At 42.2% G+C, this 15797-nt stretch overlaps 1 protein-coding gene across 1 annotated transcript in view; it reads left to right on the top strand.

Moving 5' to 3' along the window:
• Window positions 1–15797, top strand: part of LOC122540113 (MORN repeat-containing protein 1-like) — a 44992-nt gene that overhangs the window by 10453 nt on the left and 18742 nt on the right. The window contains exons 5-6 of the mRNA XM_043675422.1: window positions 101–191; window positions 8768–8855. Of these exons, the coding sequence (XP_043531357.1) occupies window positions 101–191; window positions 8768–8855 (179 nt within the window). The remainder of the gene's footprint in view (window positions 1–100; window positions 192–8767; window positions 8856–15797) is intronic.

The raw sequence follows: 15797 nt of genomic DNA on the forward strand, positions 1-15797 counted from the left end.
CTTGACATTGTGTCTTGTGACATTTACTATAATTGTAGAACTGGAGGCTGACCCTCTGTTACTGATAAAATGTATAAGTCTACTTTAATTCTTTGTCTAGGACACGGAGCACTGATAGATAAAGAGGGCCAGGTGTACCGAGGCTCCTTTCACAACAATAAGAAACAAGGAGAAGGAGAAATGTACTATAAGTAAGTGAAACCTACTTACTGAGATTCTGATGTTTTTATAATCAACCTGTTCAGAGTTGTTAATACATGGCTGTGGAGCAGGTGGGATTTGAACCTAGGACCGATGCTTTGTCAAGTCCCCCTAGTTAGTGAGGCAATATTTACGCATGTGCAAAATGAATAACATAGCTGTTTCCAGCTTCATTCACTTATTTACTTTCCTTATTTTCTTTTAGCTCTACATCTAACCACCAAATTTTGAAAGTCCCAAAATATTATGTATAGTGCTATCATAGAAACAGCCCGTTAGGCTCAACCAGTCCATGCTGGTGTTTATCCTTCACATAAACCATCTCCCACCTCACTTCATCTTACCCTATCAACATATTTTTCTGTGTGGGAAATCTCATGGTAAACCTTTTTGAAAATGGAAGAGAAAAGTCCAAAACATTAAATAAGATAGCTGAGAGGGGAAAATGTTCCCAATATTTTTGAGATGAAATCCACCCACTCCTCTCCTCTCATTCTTTCAATAAAATCTGAAATGTGGCACTCAAGGTACCAGAGTGTGATAAGCTCCGTGTAGTTCATCTGGAATCCTGAGCCTTCAGAAGTGATGAAGGTGTTTGGTATGCTTGCCTTTATTGGTCATAGGAGTTGGGAGATCATGTTGAAGCTGTATAGGGCATTGGTTTGGCCACTTTAGGAATACTGTGTGCAGTTCTAGTCTCCCTGCTATAGGAAGAATGTTGTGAAACCTGAAAGGGTTCAGAAAAGGTTTACAAGGATGTTGCCAGGGTTGGAGGCTTTGAGCTGTAGGGAGATGCTTGATAGTCTGGGGCTGTTTTCTCTGGAGCAACAGAGGCTAGAGGGTGACTTTAGAGGCTTATAAAATCATGAGGATATGGATAGGGTAAATAGCCAAGGTCTTTTCCCTGACGATGGGGAAATCCAAAACTAGAAGGCATAGGTTTAAGGTGAGAGGGGAAAGATTTAAGAGGGACCTAAGGTGCAACTTTTTCATATCGAGGGTGATGTGTTTGTGTGGAATGATCTACCAGAGAAAGTGGTGCTGGCTGGTACTATTACAATATTTAAAAGGCATCTGGATGGGTATATGAATAGGAAGGGTTTCGAGGGACATGGGCCAAGTGTTGGCAAATGGGACTAGATTAATTTTGGATATGGATGAGTTGGACTGAAGGCTATGTTTCCATGCTATACAGCTCTATGACTCTAAAGTAGGACAAGAGAGGATTAGACTGTCAGAAAACTGTCAAAGAAACTTGGCCTCTGTTCTCATTGCGCACACAACACAGACCAGGGCACAGTACTCTGCAAATGATGAACTGTAAAAGTCAATTAATGAGGAAAAAGATTGCTTTGACAAGAACTAATGACTCCTGCACTGCTGTGTTAGAAAGTCTTTGTTGCTCCATCAATACAAATTCCATTCCGTCAAATCTCAAGTGGATTCTTTTGTGAAGGATTTCATTAATATGCCCGCTCGCAGTTACTCATCTATACAGTCATGTTTTCGTGACCTTGTGCTCTTGTTTCATGGTGGTGCCTTGCTCAGAAGTGTTGCCTGCCTTCTTTCAAGCATCTTTCTTGTAACTTTAATATATCCATTTTGTTTTCATTGGCTTTGATTATCTGACTCTCCCTGTGTTTAAACAGTGTTGTTCAGTCACTTGTCTGTGCTTAGTTGGCTAACCTTCCACTGGGTTGAAGGCAGGGAAACCATGCAAAGCACCGTAATGTGCCCCAGGGCTAGGGCGATGTCAATAAGACTTAATTCTTGTTCTCCAGTGACCCCTACTGGAAAGTATGTGTTTGTAATTATCAGGTAAAGAAGGCAACAGGCTCAGCTGAGATATCCTCCAGGTTCATTTACAATAAATAACCATCTCATTCAGATATTAGACACTTTAAAAAGCAGGCAACTTCAGGAAAGAAGATAAATCGATTGGAAAAGCAAATGAAATTGCAAGGGAACCAGAATCACTGAAAAAGAGAATGAACTTAATATTATCTGTAGCTACATTTATATTGTGCTGAGACTACAGCCAGTGATACCAACTCCTCATCCTGCCAGTAAACAAAGAGCATCAGCAAATAAATAGATACAGTGTATTTCTGCACTATATAAAAATGTTTTGCATTTTTCTCTTCCCACTTCGTATCCTGAAAATATGGATTCCATCCTTGAATACAGTTTTCTATAGATGCTATGTAATACTGAGATACAGTTCCACAGACACTGAGTGATATTATGGTACAGTTCTGAAGGCACTGAGTAATCATAGGGTACTGTTCCATGGGAACTGATTAATGTTGAGATACTGTTCCACACGCACTGAGTACTTATTTTTCTATTTGTTTATTCATGGTGTATGGGCATTGCTGGCTTGGCCAGCACTTATTGTCCATTCGTAATTGTCCTGGACATTGTGAGTTGCTTTCTCAAACTCCTTGGCATGTAGGAAGACCCACAGTGCAATTAAGAAGGGAGTTCTAGGATTTGGACCTAGATTTTGGAGCAGCATGGTGGCTCAGTGGTGCCTCACAGTACCAGGGACCTGGGTTCAATTCCCACCTCGGGTGACTGTCTGTGTGGAGTTTGCACATTCTTCCCGTGTCAGTGTGGATTTCCTCCAGGTGCTCCGGTTTCCTTCCACAATCCAAAGATAGTGGACCCATAGTGTTAGAGAGAGTCAGAGAGAAATGGGTCTGGGTGGGTTACTCTTCGGAGGACCGGTGTGGACTCGTTGGGCCGAAGGGCCTGTTTCCACACTGTAGGGAATCTAATCTAATCTAAACGAAACTATGAAAGAACAGTGATGGTGTCCCTACATATTTACTGCCCCTATCCTTCTAAGTGGTAGCGGTTTTGAGAATGCTGTAGAAGGAGTCTTGGTGAGTTACTGCAATACATCTTGCACGTGGTGCACATTGCTGCCATTGTGCAAGCTGGTGTAAAAGGAGTAAATGTTGAACATGATAAATGGGGTGTGAATTAAGCAGGTGATTTTAACCCGGACTGTGTTGAGCTGCTTGAATGTTATTGTAGCTGTGCTCATCCAGGCAGATGAGTATTCTATCACATTCCTGATTGTGCTTGTGGATGGTAGATAGGCATTGGGAGACAGGAGGGGAGATATTCATTGTAGAATTCCTAGAGCCTGATGGTTTCTTGTAGCCACGGTATTTATATGTGGTTCAGTTAAGTTTTTGCTCATTGGTAACCTAAGCATGTTGAAAATAGTTTTGCTGTTAAACTTCAGATTGAAAAGAACTGCTTCTGTATCTGTCATAGCAAGTGCTAAACACTGTATGACCATTGATGAATATTACCATTTCTGACTTCCTGATGGATGGAAGGTAATTATTGGATCAGCTGAAGGTAATTGAGCCTACTCTGAGGAATGTTTGGAGTGATATCCTGAGACTGAGGTGGTTGACTGCCAACAAAAGGGCTGCATGGTGGCACAGTGGTTAGCACTGCTGCCTCACAGTACCAGGGACCCGGAATCATTTCTACCCTTGGGCAACTGTCTGTGTGCAGTTTGCGCATTCTCCCTGTGTCTGCGTTGGTTTCCTCCTACAATCCAAAGATGTGCAGGTTAGGTGGATTGACCATGCTAAAAATTGCCCTGTAGTGTCTGGGGATGTGCAGGTCATGTGTGTTAGTTACGGGCATTGGGTGTGGGGGGGAGGGGGAGGTGTGTGGTTTGGGTCTGAGTGGGATGGTGTTTGAAGGGTTGGTGCAGATTCAGTGAGCCAAATGGCCTCTTTCTGCATTGTCGGGATTCTATGATGCTGTGAAATACAGACACTAGCAGAATACTTTACACCTGATTAACTTCAGTTTTGCTAGGGCTCCTTTATGCTATAGTCAATCAAATGCTGTCTTGTTGTCAAGGACAATCACTCTCCTTTCATCTCTTGAGTTAAATTTTCTTGTCCACGTTTGGACTAAGGCTGTAATGAAATGAGGAGCTGAGTGATCCTGATGAAACCCAAACTGAGCAGCAGTGAGCAGGTTATTTCTTTGCTTGATAACACTGTTGATGATCCTTCTATCATTTTGCTGATGATCTGGAGTAGACTGATTGACCAGATCGGGTTTGTTGCACTTTATGGACTGGATATAACTAGGCATTTTTCCACATTACAGTGGGTATGTTCCAGTGTTGGAACTGTACCTCTTGGGTATGAACATGGCTAGTTCTGGAACACAAATCATTCATATTATTGTTGTCCAGACTTGTAGTATTAGTTCCTTAAATTGTTTCTTGACATAATCATGGAGTGAATCAAATTGGCTGAAGACTGACCACAGTGATGCTGAGTTTGGAGGAAATGTGATATGAATCATCTACTAGGCACTTCTGTCTGAAGATGGCAGCAAATGTTTCAGCTTTGTCTTTGACACTAATGTGCTGGGGACCCCACAGTGCTCCCCCAACCACCACCACCAATCATTAAGAATGTGTGTATTCTCCTCCAATAAGTTGTTTAATTGTCCATTACATTTCACATGGCAGAACTGCAGGTTTTACATCTGATCTATTGGTTGTGGGATCACTTAACCCTGTCTATTACATACATCTATTACATGCATAACTTTCATTTTATCCAGCATATAAGTAATCCTGTATTGTAGTTTTACCAGGTTGGCTCCTTATTTTTTAGGTATCCCTGGGGTACTACTCCTGGCATGCCCTTTGACATGTTTTGTTGGGCGAGGATTGATCTCCCAGCTTGATGATAATGTAGAGTGAGGGATACTGTGGGCCACAATGTTACAGATGGTAGTTTGCTGTGTCCAGAGGGCATGATGAGAAATTAAAGCAAAACTGTATTTCTTTATGTAATTTTGTGTTTAAATGCTATTGTTGGACTTTTAAAATAGCTCTGGCTGATCACTTGATCATAATGTCAGAAACTTGAAACTCCTGCGATGTATAGACATTCCAGCTAAAGTCGATAGAAAGGATTTGGAGATGAGCCATCTGCCTCAAGCCAACTTCTGTCAAAGGAAATAGTGGGGTGTAATTCCACAGGCACTGAGTAATTTTGAGGTACAGTTCCACAGCCACAGGGTAATGTTGGAGTGCAGTTGCACAGGCACTGAGTAATGTTGGTGTAGATTTCCACAGGCACTGAATAATGTTGAGGTACAATTCCACAGGCACTGAGTAATGTTGGCATACATTTCGACAGGCACACTGAGTAATGTTCCATCGACACTGAGTGATACAGGAGTGCAGTTCAACAGTATCTTACTCAAGCAGTCTTTCTTTGTGTGTTTTGGCAGACTGTTCAGTTGTCTTGAACTGGATAGTCAAGTTTTTCAGTGGGCGTCTGGCAATTCCAAATGTGGAAATATGCTGCCAAAAGATTTTTTGTTTAACTAGACGCCTATTTTAGTTGAAATGTGAAAACATTAATTTATTCAAATGTTATTAACATTTTTAATAAATTCTTCATCAGCAAGGCAGTTTCCTACATGTTCCCCTACCCCATCCAGTTTTGATCTTAGTTAAATGTGGCTGGCCAATGTTTGACCCTGGTAAACCACAGCGGAGGCTGATGTTGGCTGCACCTTATGTCCACACACCTGCACTTTCCAACAGAGAGTACTAGATAGTGTTTAGGAGCGGAAACCCTTGCTGATTTTCCTCACTCCCACTTCCCACAAGCCAGCAACATTAAGGCCAATTGTTGGTTCCTCCCCTTCATGCCACTAATTTGGCTGGTGTTGCACAGATCGGAGTCTAAAACCTCTCTTGTCTGCTTGAGTCTGTGCTACATTGAATGAGGCCTTTACTCCAATTGCAGTTAGAGGGCTTGCCAAGATTACTTCTGCAGTTTAATGGGTAGGAGTACATAAAATGGCCATGGTCTGGAGTCAGTCTTGAGGAGAAGGCATAAACTGTCCAAATCAGTTTTTTTATTGCTACCAGTAATACTCCTGCTTTGACCTGCCACTGAGAGCTGTGAATGTCTTCACAACAGGAATATTACATTGATCGAAGAGTACATTACTACAAATTAAGTGTGCCAGTATAACTTAACAGAGTCAGTTTCTGACCTGAATTGCTCTGATTAGAATTATGTGAGACGCTCCTGAAGGAGTTGGTCTTTCCCCAGTTGGGTTTTGGACCAGATGGACTGTAATTCCAGTACTGGCTAAAGACAGACTAGGTAAGAGTGGTGTTGTTGTCAATGAAGTGTCTGAGTATTTGTTCTCTTACCTTTGTGTTGGAGAGCTATAAGTTAGAGATCCCACTTCTGGTACCTGAATTTTTGACCTCACTGCAGTACTGAGTGAAGGTGGCATTGTCAGAAGAGCTACATTTTGGATGAGATATTAAAACAAATAATGGACTTTTCCTGGTGTTCCAGGGAATGCTTAAACCCTCAACCAACACCAGAAACACAAACAGACTGTACTAGTGTTGGCAGTATTCACCTGTCTGTGAATAAATGTGACTGTGAGATTTCGCAGGTAATTCAGCTGTTTTCTTTCCTTCATTCTTGGTATATGGGCTTCACTGGAAAGGTCAACATGTATTACATATTCTTGATTATCCTTGCAAAAGTGGTAATGTGAACCAATACGTTCTGTATGGTGAAGGTGCTGTGACTGCTGGTGGATAGGGAATTCCAAGATTTTGATATCGGAAGCTTCTTTGATGAAGGAACAGCAATATACTTTTAGTTTGCGGTAACTGGTGATTTTGAGGGGAACTTGGAGGTCATGATATTTCCACATGTCAATTGACTTTGACAGGTTTAGGATGTGCTATTAAGAAGCCTTAGCAAGTTGTTGCAGTGTAGCCTACAGATAGTAGATGCTGCAACCATGGTGTGCCAGTACGGAGGGACTGTATGTTTAAGCTCTGAAACACCATGAAACATTATCAGGACATAGTCATAGAGATCTACAGCATGGAAACAGACCCTTTGGTCCAACTGTCCATGCCAACCTGATATCCTAATCCAATCTCGTCCCACCTGCCAGCACCTGGCCCATATGCCTCCAAACCTTTCCTGTTCATATACCCATCCAAATGCCTTTTAAATGTTGCAATTGTACTAGCCTTCAACACCACCTCTGGCAGCTCATTCCATACGTGCACCACCCTCTGCGTGAAAAAACTGCCCCTTTGGTCTCTTTTATATTTTTCCCCTCTCACCCTAAACATATGCCCTCTAGTTCTGGACTCCCCCACTCCAGGGAAAAGACTTTGCCTATTTATCCTATCCATGCCTCTTATAATTTTGTAAACCTCTATAAGGTCTCCTCTCAGCCTCTGACGCTCCAGGGAAAACAGCACCAGCCGATTCAACCTCTCCCTATAGCTCAAATCCACCAACCCTGGCAGCATCCTTGTAAATCTTTTCTGAACCCTTTCAAGTTTCACAACATCCTTCCGATAGAAAGCAGACCAGAATTGCACATAATGTTATCTATAAATAGAAGTTCTTTCTTCTTTTCCAGTACTTTTCACTACCTTATTTAGTACTTATTTAACAGTTTGAGACTGATTTCCACAGAATAAATGCAGCTTAAAAAGAGAGTAGGGTGAAGGTGGCCAACTGCCATCTTGGCTTTCTTCATTGAGGCTATTGTTGATGCAGTTTCAGCAATAAATTTGTGTACTGGTGACCCTTGACTATTGTCTGTTATTTCCTGAAGAAAAACATTATGAAAATTTTATAAAGATTTTAAGATAATTGGTAATAAAGGAATTTACAATTAAAAGTTTACCTCAGTGAGGAAGTCATACCTGGCAGCAAAGCATGGATTGTACTGTGCTTAGCTTAAATGTGAAGTTGCGCCTGCTGTACTGGATCTTATGGTACTTCCTCTTTGTCTCGCTTCGCTTCAGGAAACTCCAGCAGACGGTCTGGAGCCTGCAGAGAACAGATTTATTTATTTTTCTGCACTTTGAGCATATCAACAACAGCAACAGCAAAAAACTTTCCAACAGTAAGTTGGCAGTGTTGCAGCTGCAGCTGAATTGATGTCCTCTGACTGTGCCTGCCTCTAATACTTAGCCAGCACTTTCTCTGCCTTTATTTAAAAAAAATCCAAGTTGCTGACTCATGTTATAGTGTGAATCCATGGGCTTTAAAAATTTCTGGTGACTTCCCCAGTACTCATTATTTATCTGCAGGCACAAGAAATGACTGTTGGCTGGCTAGTCCACCTAGGGGAAATGGCAGCATTGGCCACTTCCTCCTTACCCAATGTGCCCATTCCAACAGTGAACGCTACATAATGATCAGGGCAAGAACCTTAGCAGATAGCCCCATCTCACCCAGGGGTTCAAAGGTCAACAATAGTGCCTTTAAAATGGCCGCCCTTGGGATCAGCAAAACCCATCATCTCCAAGGGATTAAATCTCCTGATCTGTATATTTTAGTTTCAAATTGAGTTGTGTGCCCGACTGGCAACCGGGGTGCAGGTGGGTTAACAAACTAACCATACGTTTTGAGTTTGGTGCTTTCAGATGAATCATTTGTGAATTTATTCAAAAGTTGAATTAAAAAATGACTCCTATTTTTCCCTCTTATTTCAGGTATGGGAGCCACTATCAGGGAGATTGGGTACTGGACCAGCGACAGGGCCATGGCATTATGCAGTACGCTGATGGTTCTCTTTATGAGGTATTCCTATTTGGCAGTAGATGTCACTGTGAGCAAAGTTTTCAACTCAAAGGCAACACACTGCAGGCTTTAACAATTTGCTGATTTTCAGGATGCCAACTAAACTTGTAAAGCCGTATGGTTTGTTCAAAAACAAAGTCAAAGAATGACACCACACAAAGTGTTCTAAGTTTTATCCTCTCCACCCTTCTCCCTACACTTCAACTGTCATCCCTTTATAGCCTGACAACACTGACATTTATCTGTTTATCCCTCAAACAGTGACATCATATCTTAACAAAGTGGCTATTCCTTATGTGAGAGCTTTTCCAATGAGCATCAACATGTTGTTTGGTCATTGAGGATTTCACAGTTGATTTCAATCTCATGTTCATCCACTGTCAACTGATGAGCTCCAGATAAAGTTAAAAACAATATTTGCATTAATTCCTAATTTGTTTCTAGTTGCTGTGATAATCTGGTTTCAATGTTGAGTTTAGAATTCCTTCACAAATAATAGAACAGCCTCTGTGAAATCTTGTGGCTCTTAAAATTCAAATGGAGCTTACCTTGCTCAAGTGAGTTATGTTGCCTCTGTTCAATCCACAAGATTGCCAGAGTGTCTTGTGGCTCAGGTGGCATAGGCTGGGTTCCATAATTTTACAAAAAACAAAAGCCTGAGCCAATTGTCACTGTTGAACCCCAGTCTGGTGTGAGATCAGTTAATGTAGCACAGTCTGGGGATGAAGTTGTACATTCCCATTCAGTACAACAATAACACAGTCCATTTACAGTACTGTGCAAACTTTCAAGTTTAAATGTTTAATTCCGTCAATTGCAACTGTTCTTATAAGGCAGAAAAACTGTGCAACCTTCTTGAATAAATCATAAATCGTTTGAGGTTCCTGCTGCTGCGGTGTGGTAATTGAAATGACTCTACAGAGGCCGGTATCCCATCACCAAGTCATCCTTTATTTACACACGGAGAGTTCTTGACACTAGCCCGGCCTCCTCTCAGTCAGCTCTCTGAGTGAATAGAATCTCTAATACTCTGCTCATATCTGTCAGCCAGGGCTCCCTGATTGGGGCTGTTACCCTGGTCCAATCATGGGAATCCAATCCATCCACCTGGCTGACCTCAGAACAATCACTACAGTAACCTTTTACAAAATATTTTATGGGAAGTCAGCCTCACTGATAAGGTTAGCATTTGTTGCCTGTCCCTAATTGTCCTAGATTTGCCAGAAGTCACAGTAATTCCTAATGCTAGAAGGAACTTCCGCTGATGACCACTGCAGTGCCCTGACAGACTCCAGCTTCACAGGCAATATCTATCAGAAAAGATTCTAACATATGAGATATTGGAGGCTAGCAATGAAAAGGATTGCTCAATACAACAAGCTTCTCTCGAGTTCTGTAGTATCACATCAAATGAAACGAAAGGCTCCATCTGAATTGTCTTGCATTCTATTTTTTAACCTTTTCAATGAAGGCTAGTGAATTATGATCAGTGTAAGTTAATATTTCCTTGATACTTTAAAATGCTGAAGGGCTAACAACAATCCAAAGTCTGTTCTACAGTAAGTGCTTCTGATACTGATTTAGTTATTTAGAGAAGTACTGTGCTGGCATCTCTACTCCTGACACAACATCCTGTAAAAAGAAAGCACCAACCCGCAAATCATTAGCATTGACTGCCACTTTGAAATGTTTGGAAAAGTTAGGAGGGAGTCAACACAGCTTCATTTTTAAAGATTGCCTTCAGCTTTTCAAAAGCTAATTGGCGTGCTATTGACCATACCGCTTTTGCTTTTTCCTTTAAAAAGTGTGTAAATGGTATAGTTAATAAACTGAAATTATGCACAACTCTCCGGTAAAACCCACATTCCAAAAATCCACATGAGTTCTTGTTTAGTTTTAGGACTAAAACTAAACAAGTTTTAGTCACTTGCACTGTTCTTGGTAGCAACCTTAGGTACTCTTACTTTTCCAATTTGATTCATTCCATGTGATATCAAAAAAATGGCTGAAGGTACTATAAGCCCCGACAACATTCTGTCAATAGGAATCATGAGGGGCATGGATAGGATAAATAGACGAAGTCTTTTCCCTGGGGGTGGGGCAGTCCAGAACGAGAAGACATAGGTCAGGGGGGAAAGATATAAAAGAGATCCAATGGGCAACTTTTTCACACGGAGAGTGGAGCATGAATGGAATGAGCTGCCAGAGCAAGTGGTGGAGGCTGGTACAATTGCACCATTTAAAAGACATCTGGAAGGGTATATGAATAGGAAGGGTTTAAAGGGATATGGGCCAAGTGCTGGCAAATGGGACTAGATCTGGTCGACATGGATGAATTGGACTGAAGGGTCTGTTTACATGCTGTACATCTCTATGACTGAGTGGCTTCCTGGGCCATTTCAGAGTATCAGTTAGAGTTAATCATATTGCTGTGATGCTAGAGACATGGGCCAGACCAGTAAGAATTGTAGATTTTCTTCACTAAAGAATGTTCAGGAATGAGGTGGGTTTTCAGTATTGATCATACAGTTACTAAGACAAGCTTTATTTTCCAGGTTTTCATTAATTGAATTTGAATTCCAACAGCTGCTGTGGTGGGATTTGAATCCATGTCCCCAAAGTCTCTGGATTAATAATCCATTGACATTACTACCATTCTACCATCGCCCCTCTGTGGGGGGGGGGGGTCACTCCTTCTGGCGAGTGGTAGATGGGGGTGTCACTCCCTCTAGAGAGTGGTAAATGGGTGGGGGGGTCACTCCCTCTGGGGAGTGGTAAATGGGAGGCCACTTTTCTCATGAAGAAATAAATGATGGAGTTCATCCCACTGTAAACCAGTAAATGAGATTTAATGTAGATTCAGAATGATGGATGGGACTTTACAGCAGTGAATGGGGATTCTCCTATTGCGGGATTGTTAAGGAAGTTTAAGTGCGAATTCCATTGAGTGATAACTGCAGGAACCCCCCCCCCCCCCAAGTCTAGGCTGTACCGCTAAAGGGAAAGTCAGAGGGGATAGTTGGGATAGTTACAGGCTACAGTGCTGGATTGTAGGATACCATTCGCAAAGCTGTTGGAGGTGGTGACCAAGCTACCCATTTTAGGTGGGGAAAGTTTTGTGCTCTGAGGAAAAGGACTGGAAACATAATGAAGTGTATGTCTGATTAAAATTCGGAACAAATAAAACTTCAATCCTAAATGATTAGTCCTGTATAAAATAGTTTTGCAACTGGCATGTTGTTCATAACTTTTCATCTTTAGCTCTGCTTTCAAAATAGAATTCAAAAGATGCGAAACATGATCAAATAACTCTTAAATGGCAGTGTTCTATGGGAAGGAGACCAGTCGATGAAAAATCTGGCTTGGAATAAAATAAAACTTCGGCGTCCGAATGGTTAACTCCTACAGGACATTGGATGCCATTTGGCGTCATTGCCCACTGGAGGCTCCAGGCTCCAGTCTCCCCAGACGTCAGTATTGCAGCTGTGTGGAGTGTGTGCAGGCAGGAACACGTTACCTCACCATGGCACTGTGTAATGAATGAATTAATTCAGATTCAGTGAATGATAACATCATTTTCCCATAGTATAATCACTTCTCTTTTCACACCATTCACTGGAAATGTGCTTGTATGTGTGCTTGGGAGTTATGAGTTTTAGTTTGAATGTTCTGAAATTCTGATGCACTTAAACCTGCCAAAATTAATAATGTGAGAAGTTAATAGTAAAGTTAACAGTGGTCATAGTCCCAGAGGACCATAGGGCTCTGCTCTCATTAGAGAGAGACGACTTCAGGTGGTTTAACCTGAAGTTCTTGAGTGAGGGGTGAGGTTGAGAAAGAGAGTTTTCTTCATGGTAACCTCAGCCAATGCGGGAATTGATATCACACTGCATCGCAAACCAACCCATAGTGAGAAATTAATAGGGCAATATACTCCAACCTTTGCTGAATGAATTCTTTCTGCTGCACACATCCATGCTCTCTCACCATTTCACTATTGGTAACCAGGTCCTTAGCCAGCGAGCATTTTTCATTTCACTTTTAATGTTCCTCATTCATATTCTTAAAAGTCGTTGTGACTGAGCAGTGTCAGGGGTTGGGTGGGTGAGCACAAATGGCGGAATCTGTTGCAGGCAACAATGAGACTGGTGGAGCATAAGCCTTAGTGGTTGGTAGATACAATGGCAGAAATAGAGTGAGTGTGAGGTATTGGAGTGTCGATAGTGGTGCTTGTGCTAGTGGAGTGGGAGAAGGTCATTGACTTACCCACATTACTGTGCATTCTGCCTGAGACTGATCTGGCATAATCTGGAATTATTGCCTCCTCTGCTGGTTCTGGGGGAGAAGGACTTCCCACCTCTACGCCTCCTTGGCCAACAGGACTGCTAAGTGCCTATCCGCAAAGTGGGAAGCTAATTTTCCCTTGTCTGCCATGTCCAGTGCAAATGTCAAAAAACTTGCAGGGTATCTCTAGACTCTGTGCCAACTTGCCAATCCATTCCAGGATGTCTTGGCAGTGGTGTGATGTTCTGGGCACAGCAAGTGATAGAATGGGATTAGAATTGCTTGAGAGGGGCAGGGTAGGAAGTTAATGAGGCAGTTTTGGTAAGATTCAGCAAGAAAACGTGTAAGGCCTTATGGAGAGAAATCCTCTGTGAAACCTGACAAAACTGACAGTTAGCCAAAAATTTGCAAGACTTAGCTGGAGACACATGCCTGTTTTTTTCCCTTTAGCTCTGAGTAGACTACGTGAAGCCTGTAATCTCTGCTTTTGATCATTACCGTATCCTCATATGAAAAGATTGAGAAGGGAAAAAAAGCTATTGAGGCCATCAACATCCCACTGGTATTTCATGTCCCAACTCTCAACATCCATCCGTCTCCAATATCCTTCACATCACAGCCATTGGAATTTGTCTGTGTTCTAAGTTGTGATTTGTAATGACCCCTTAGATTCAGTAAAATTATCTAACACCAAGTATCCCATTAATATGTGAAAGCAATCTGTCAGTCTTTCTCATCTTTAGTTTTTGAGCCTCCAGCAGTGCAGCACTCCCTCAGTATTGACCATCTCACAATGCAGTGCTCCCTCAGGACTGACCCTCCGACAGTGCAGTGTTTTCTCAAAATGGACGATCAGATGAACAGTGGTGAAGGAATTCTGTTCCCTTTGTGGAACAGTGCTGATGCTATCTTGGACTGCAGGTGGGATACTACTGATGGATAGTAGAACAGGTCGAGTGGAGTAACTGAAACCCGTGCGGAAGAACTCAGCAGGGGTGCAGCTAAGTGGCTTTTTCAAGTGTCAACTTACAGCTTTTTTTGTAAATCTACAATAGTGAGTAGAGTGGGTTCCTTTTTGATTAAATGTTTTATTGAGATCTGTCTCTTGATTAAACATTAAAAATAGAAAAGATAGGTACTATGTTAACCAGGAGCAGTGTTTTATTTTTGGAGCAGTAAGACTCTTCTAGTTTCTGGCTCTGGAGATCATTAAGGTGCAAAGAAGGGCTTTGGTAGAGTGATGTGCTCTTACTGTCGGATGTGGGAGATAAGGCAGGGTTTTCATACTACTGATAATTACGTCAGCAGGAAGTGTTTGGTTGCAAATCCTGTTGGATAGCATGGATCAGTTGGAACGGCAGTTAGAGGCATTGAGGAATTTACAGGAGCTAGGGGTGGCAGTTGCAGGGAGGGAGATAAACCAAAGATACAGTCAAGTAAATGGGTTACACCCAGGAAAGATGGGAGAGGGCAGTAGGTCGTGCAGGAGTCTCCTGTGGCTATCCCCATTTCAAACAAGTGTGCTGTTTTGGAAAATGTAGGGTGTCATAGTCTCTCAGGAGAATATAGCACTAATAGCCAGGTTTCTAGTACCGAGACTGGCTGTAATGTAATGAGGGGTACATTAGGTTCCAATTGATCAGTCTAGTCAGACCAGATGTTTCTGCAGCCGACAGTGAGACATCAGAATGGTGTGTTGTGTCTGTGCTGCAAGGATCAAGAATCTCTTTGAGAGGATGCAGAATGCTCTCTAAAAGTAAAGGGACCACCAGTAGGTCATTGTATACATTGGAATGAACGACATAGGAAGAGAAAGGCATGAGAGTCTGAGGAGAAAATGTAGGAATTTTAAAAGGAAGTCCTCTGGGGTAGTATTATCTGGATTGCTTCTGGTGCCACGGACTCGTGAGGGTAGGAATGGGAGGATAGAGCAGATGAATGTGAGGTTGAAGAGTTGTTGCAGGGGAGAAGGATTGGCAGATTTGCATCATTGGAATCTCTTCTGGGGTAGAAGTGACCAGTACAAGAAGGGTGGATTGTACCTGAATCGGAAAGAGATTAACATACTGTCAGGGAGATTTGCTAGAGCTGTTTGAGAGGATTTAAATTAGTAGGAGCCGGGGTGTGAGAGAGAGAGGCGCAGTGGGACCCAGGGACATACTGAGGAAAGAGATCAGTCTGAAACTGGTACAGTTGAGAAAAGGAGCCAGTCCAACAGTCTGGGAAGGCAGGAACAAAGTAGAGAATGATGTAGGACTGATGAATTAGACTGCATTTATTTCAATGCAAGACACCTAACAGGTAAGGCAGATGAATCAGGGCATGGTTGGGAACATAGAACTGGGAAATCAGAGCAATTACAGAGACATGGCTCAGGAACGGACAGGATTTGCAGCTTAATGTTCCAGGGTAGAGTCATAGAGATATATAGCATGGAAACAGACCCTTCGGTCCAATTCATCCGTGCCCACCAGATATCCCAACCCAATTTAGTTCCACTGGCCGTTTTCCCTCTAAACCCTTTTTATTTATATACCCATCCAATGTTGTAATTGTACTAGCCTCCACCACTTCGTCTGACACCCCATTCCACAGACGCACCACCCTCTGCATGAAAAGGTTGCCCCTGAGGTCTCTTTTATATCTTTCCCCTCTCAC

Source organism: Chiloscyllium plagiosum, chromosome 34, assembly GCF_004010195.1.
Source record: "Chiloscyllium plagiosum isolate BGI_BamShark_2017 chromosome 34, ASM401019v2, whole genome shotgun sequence".
NCBI classification, from domain to species: domain Eukaryota; kingdom Metazoa; phylum Chordata; class Chondrichthyes; order Orectolobiformes; family Hemiscylliidae; genus Chiloscyllium; species Chiloscyllium plagiosum.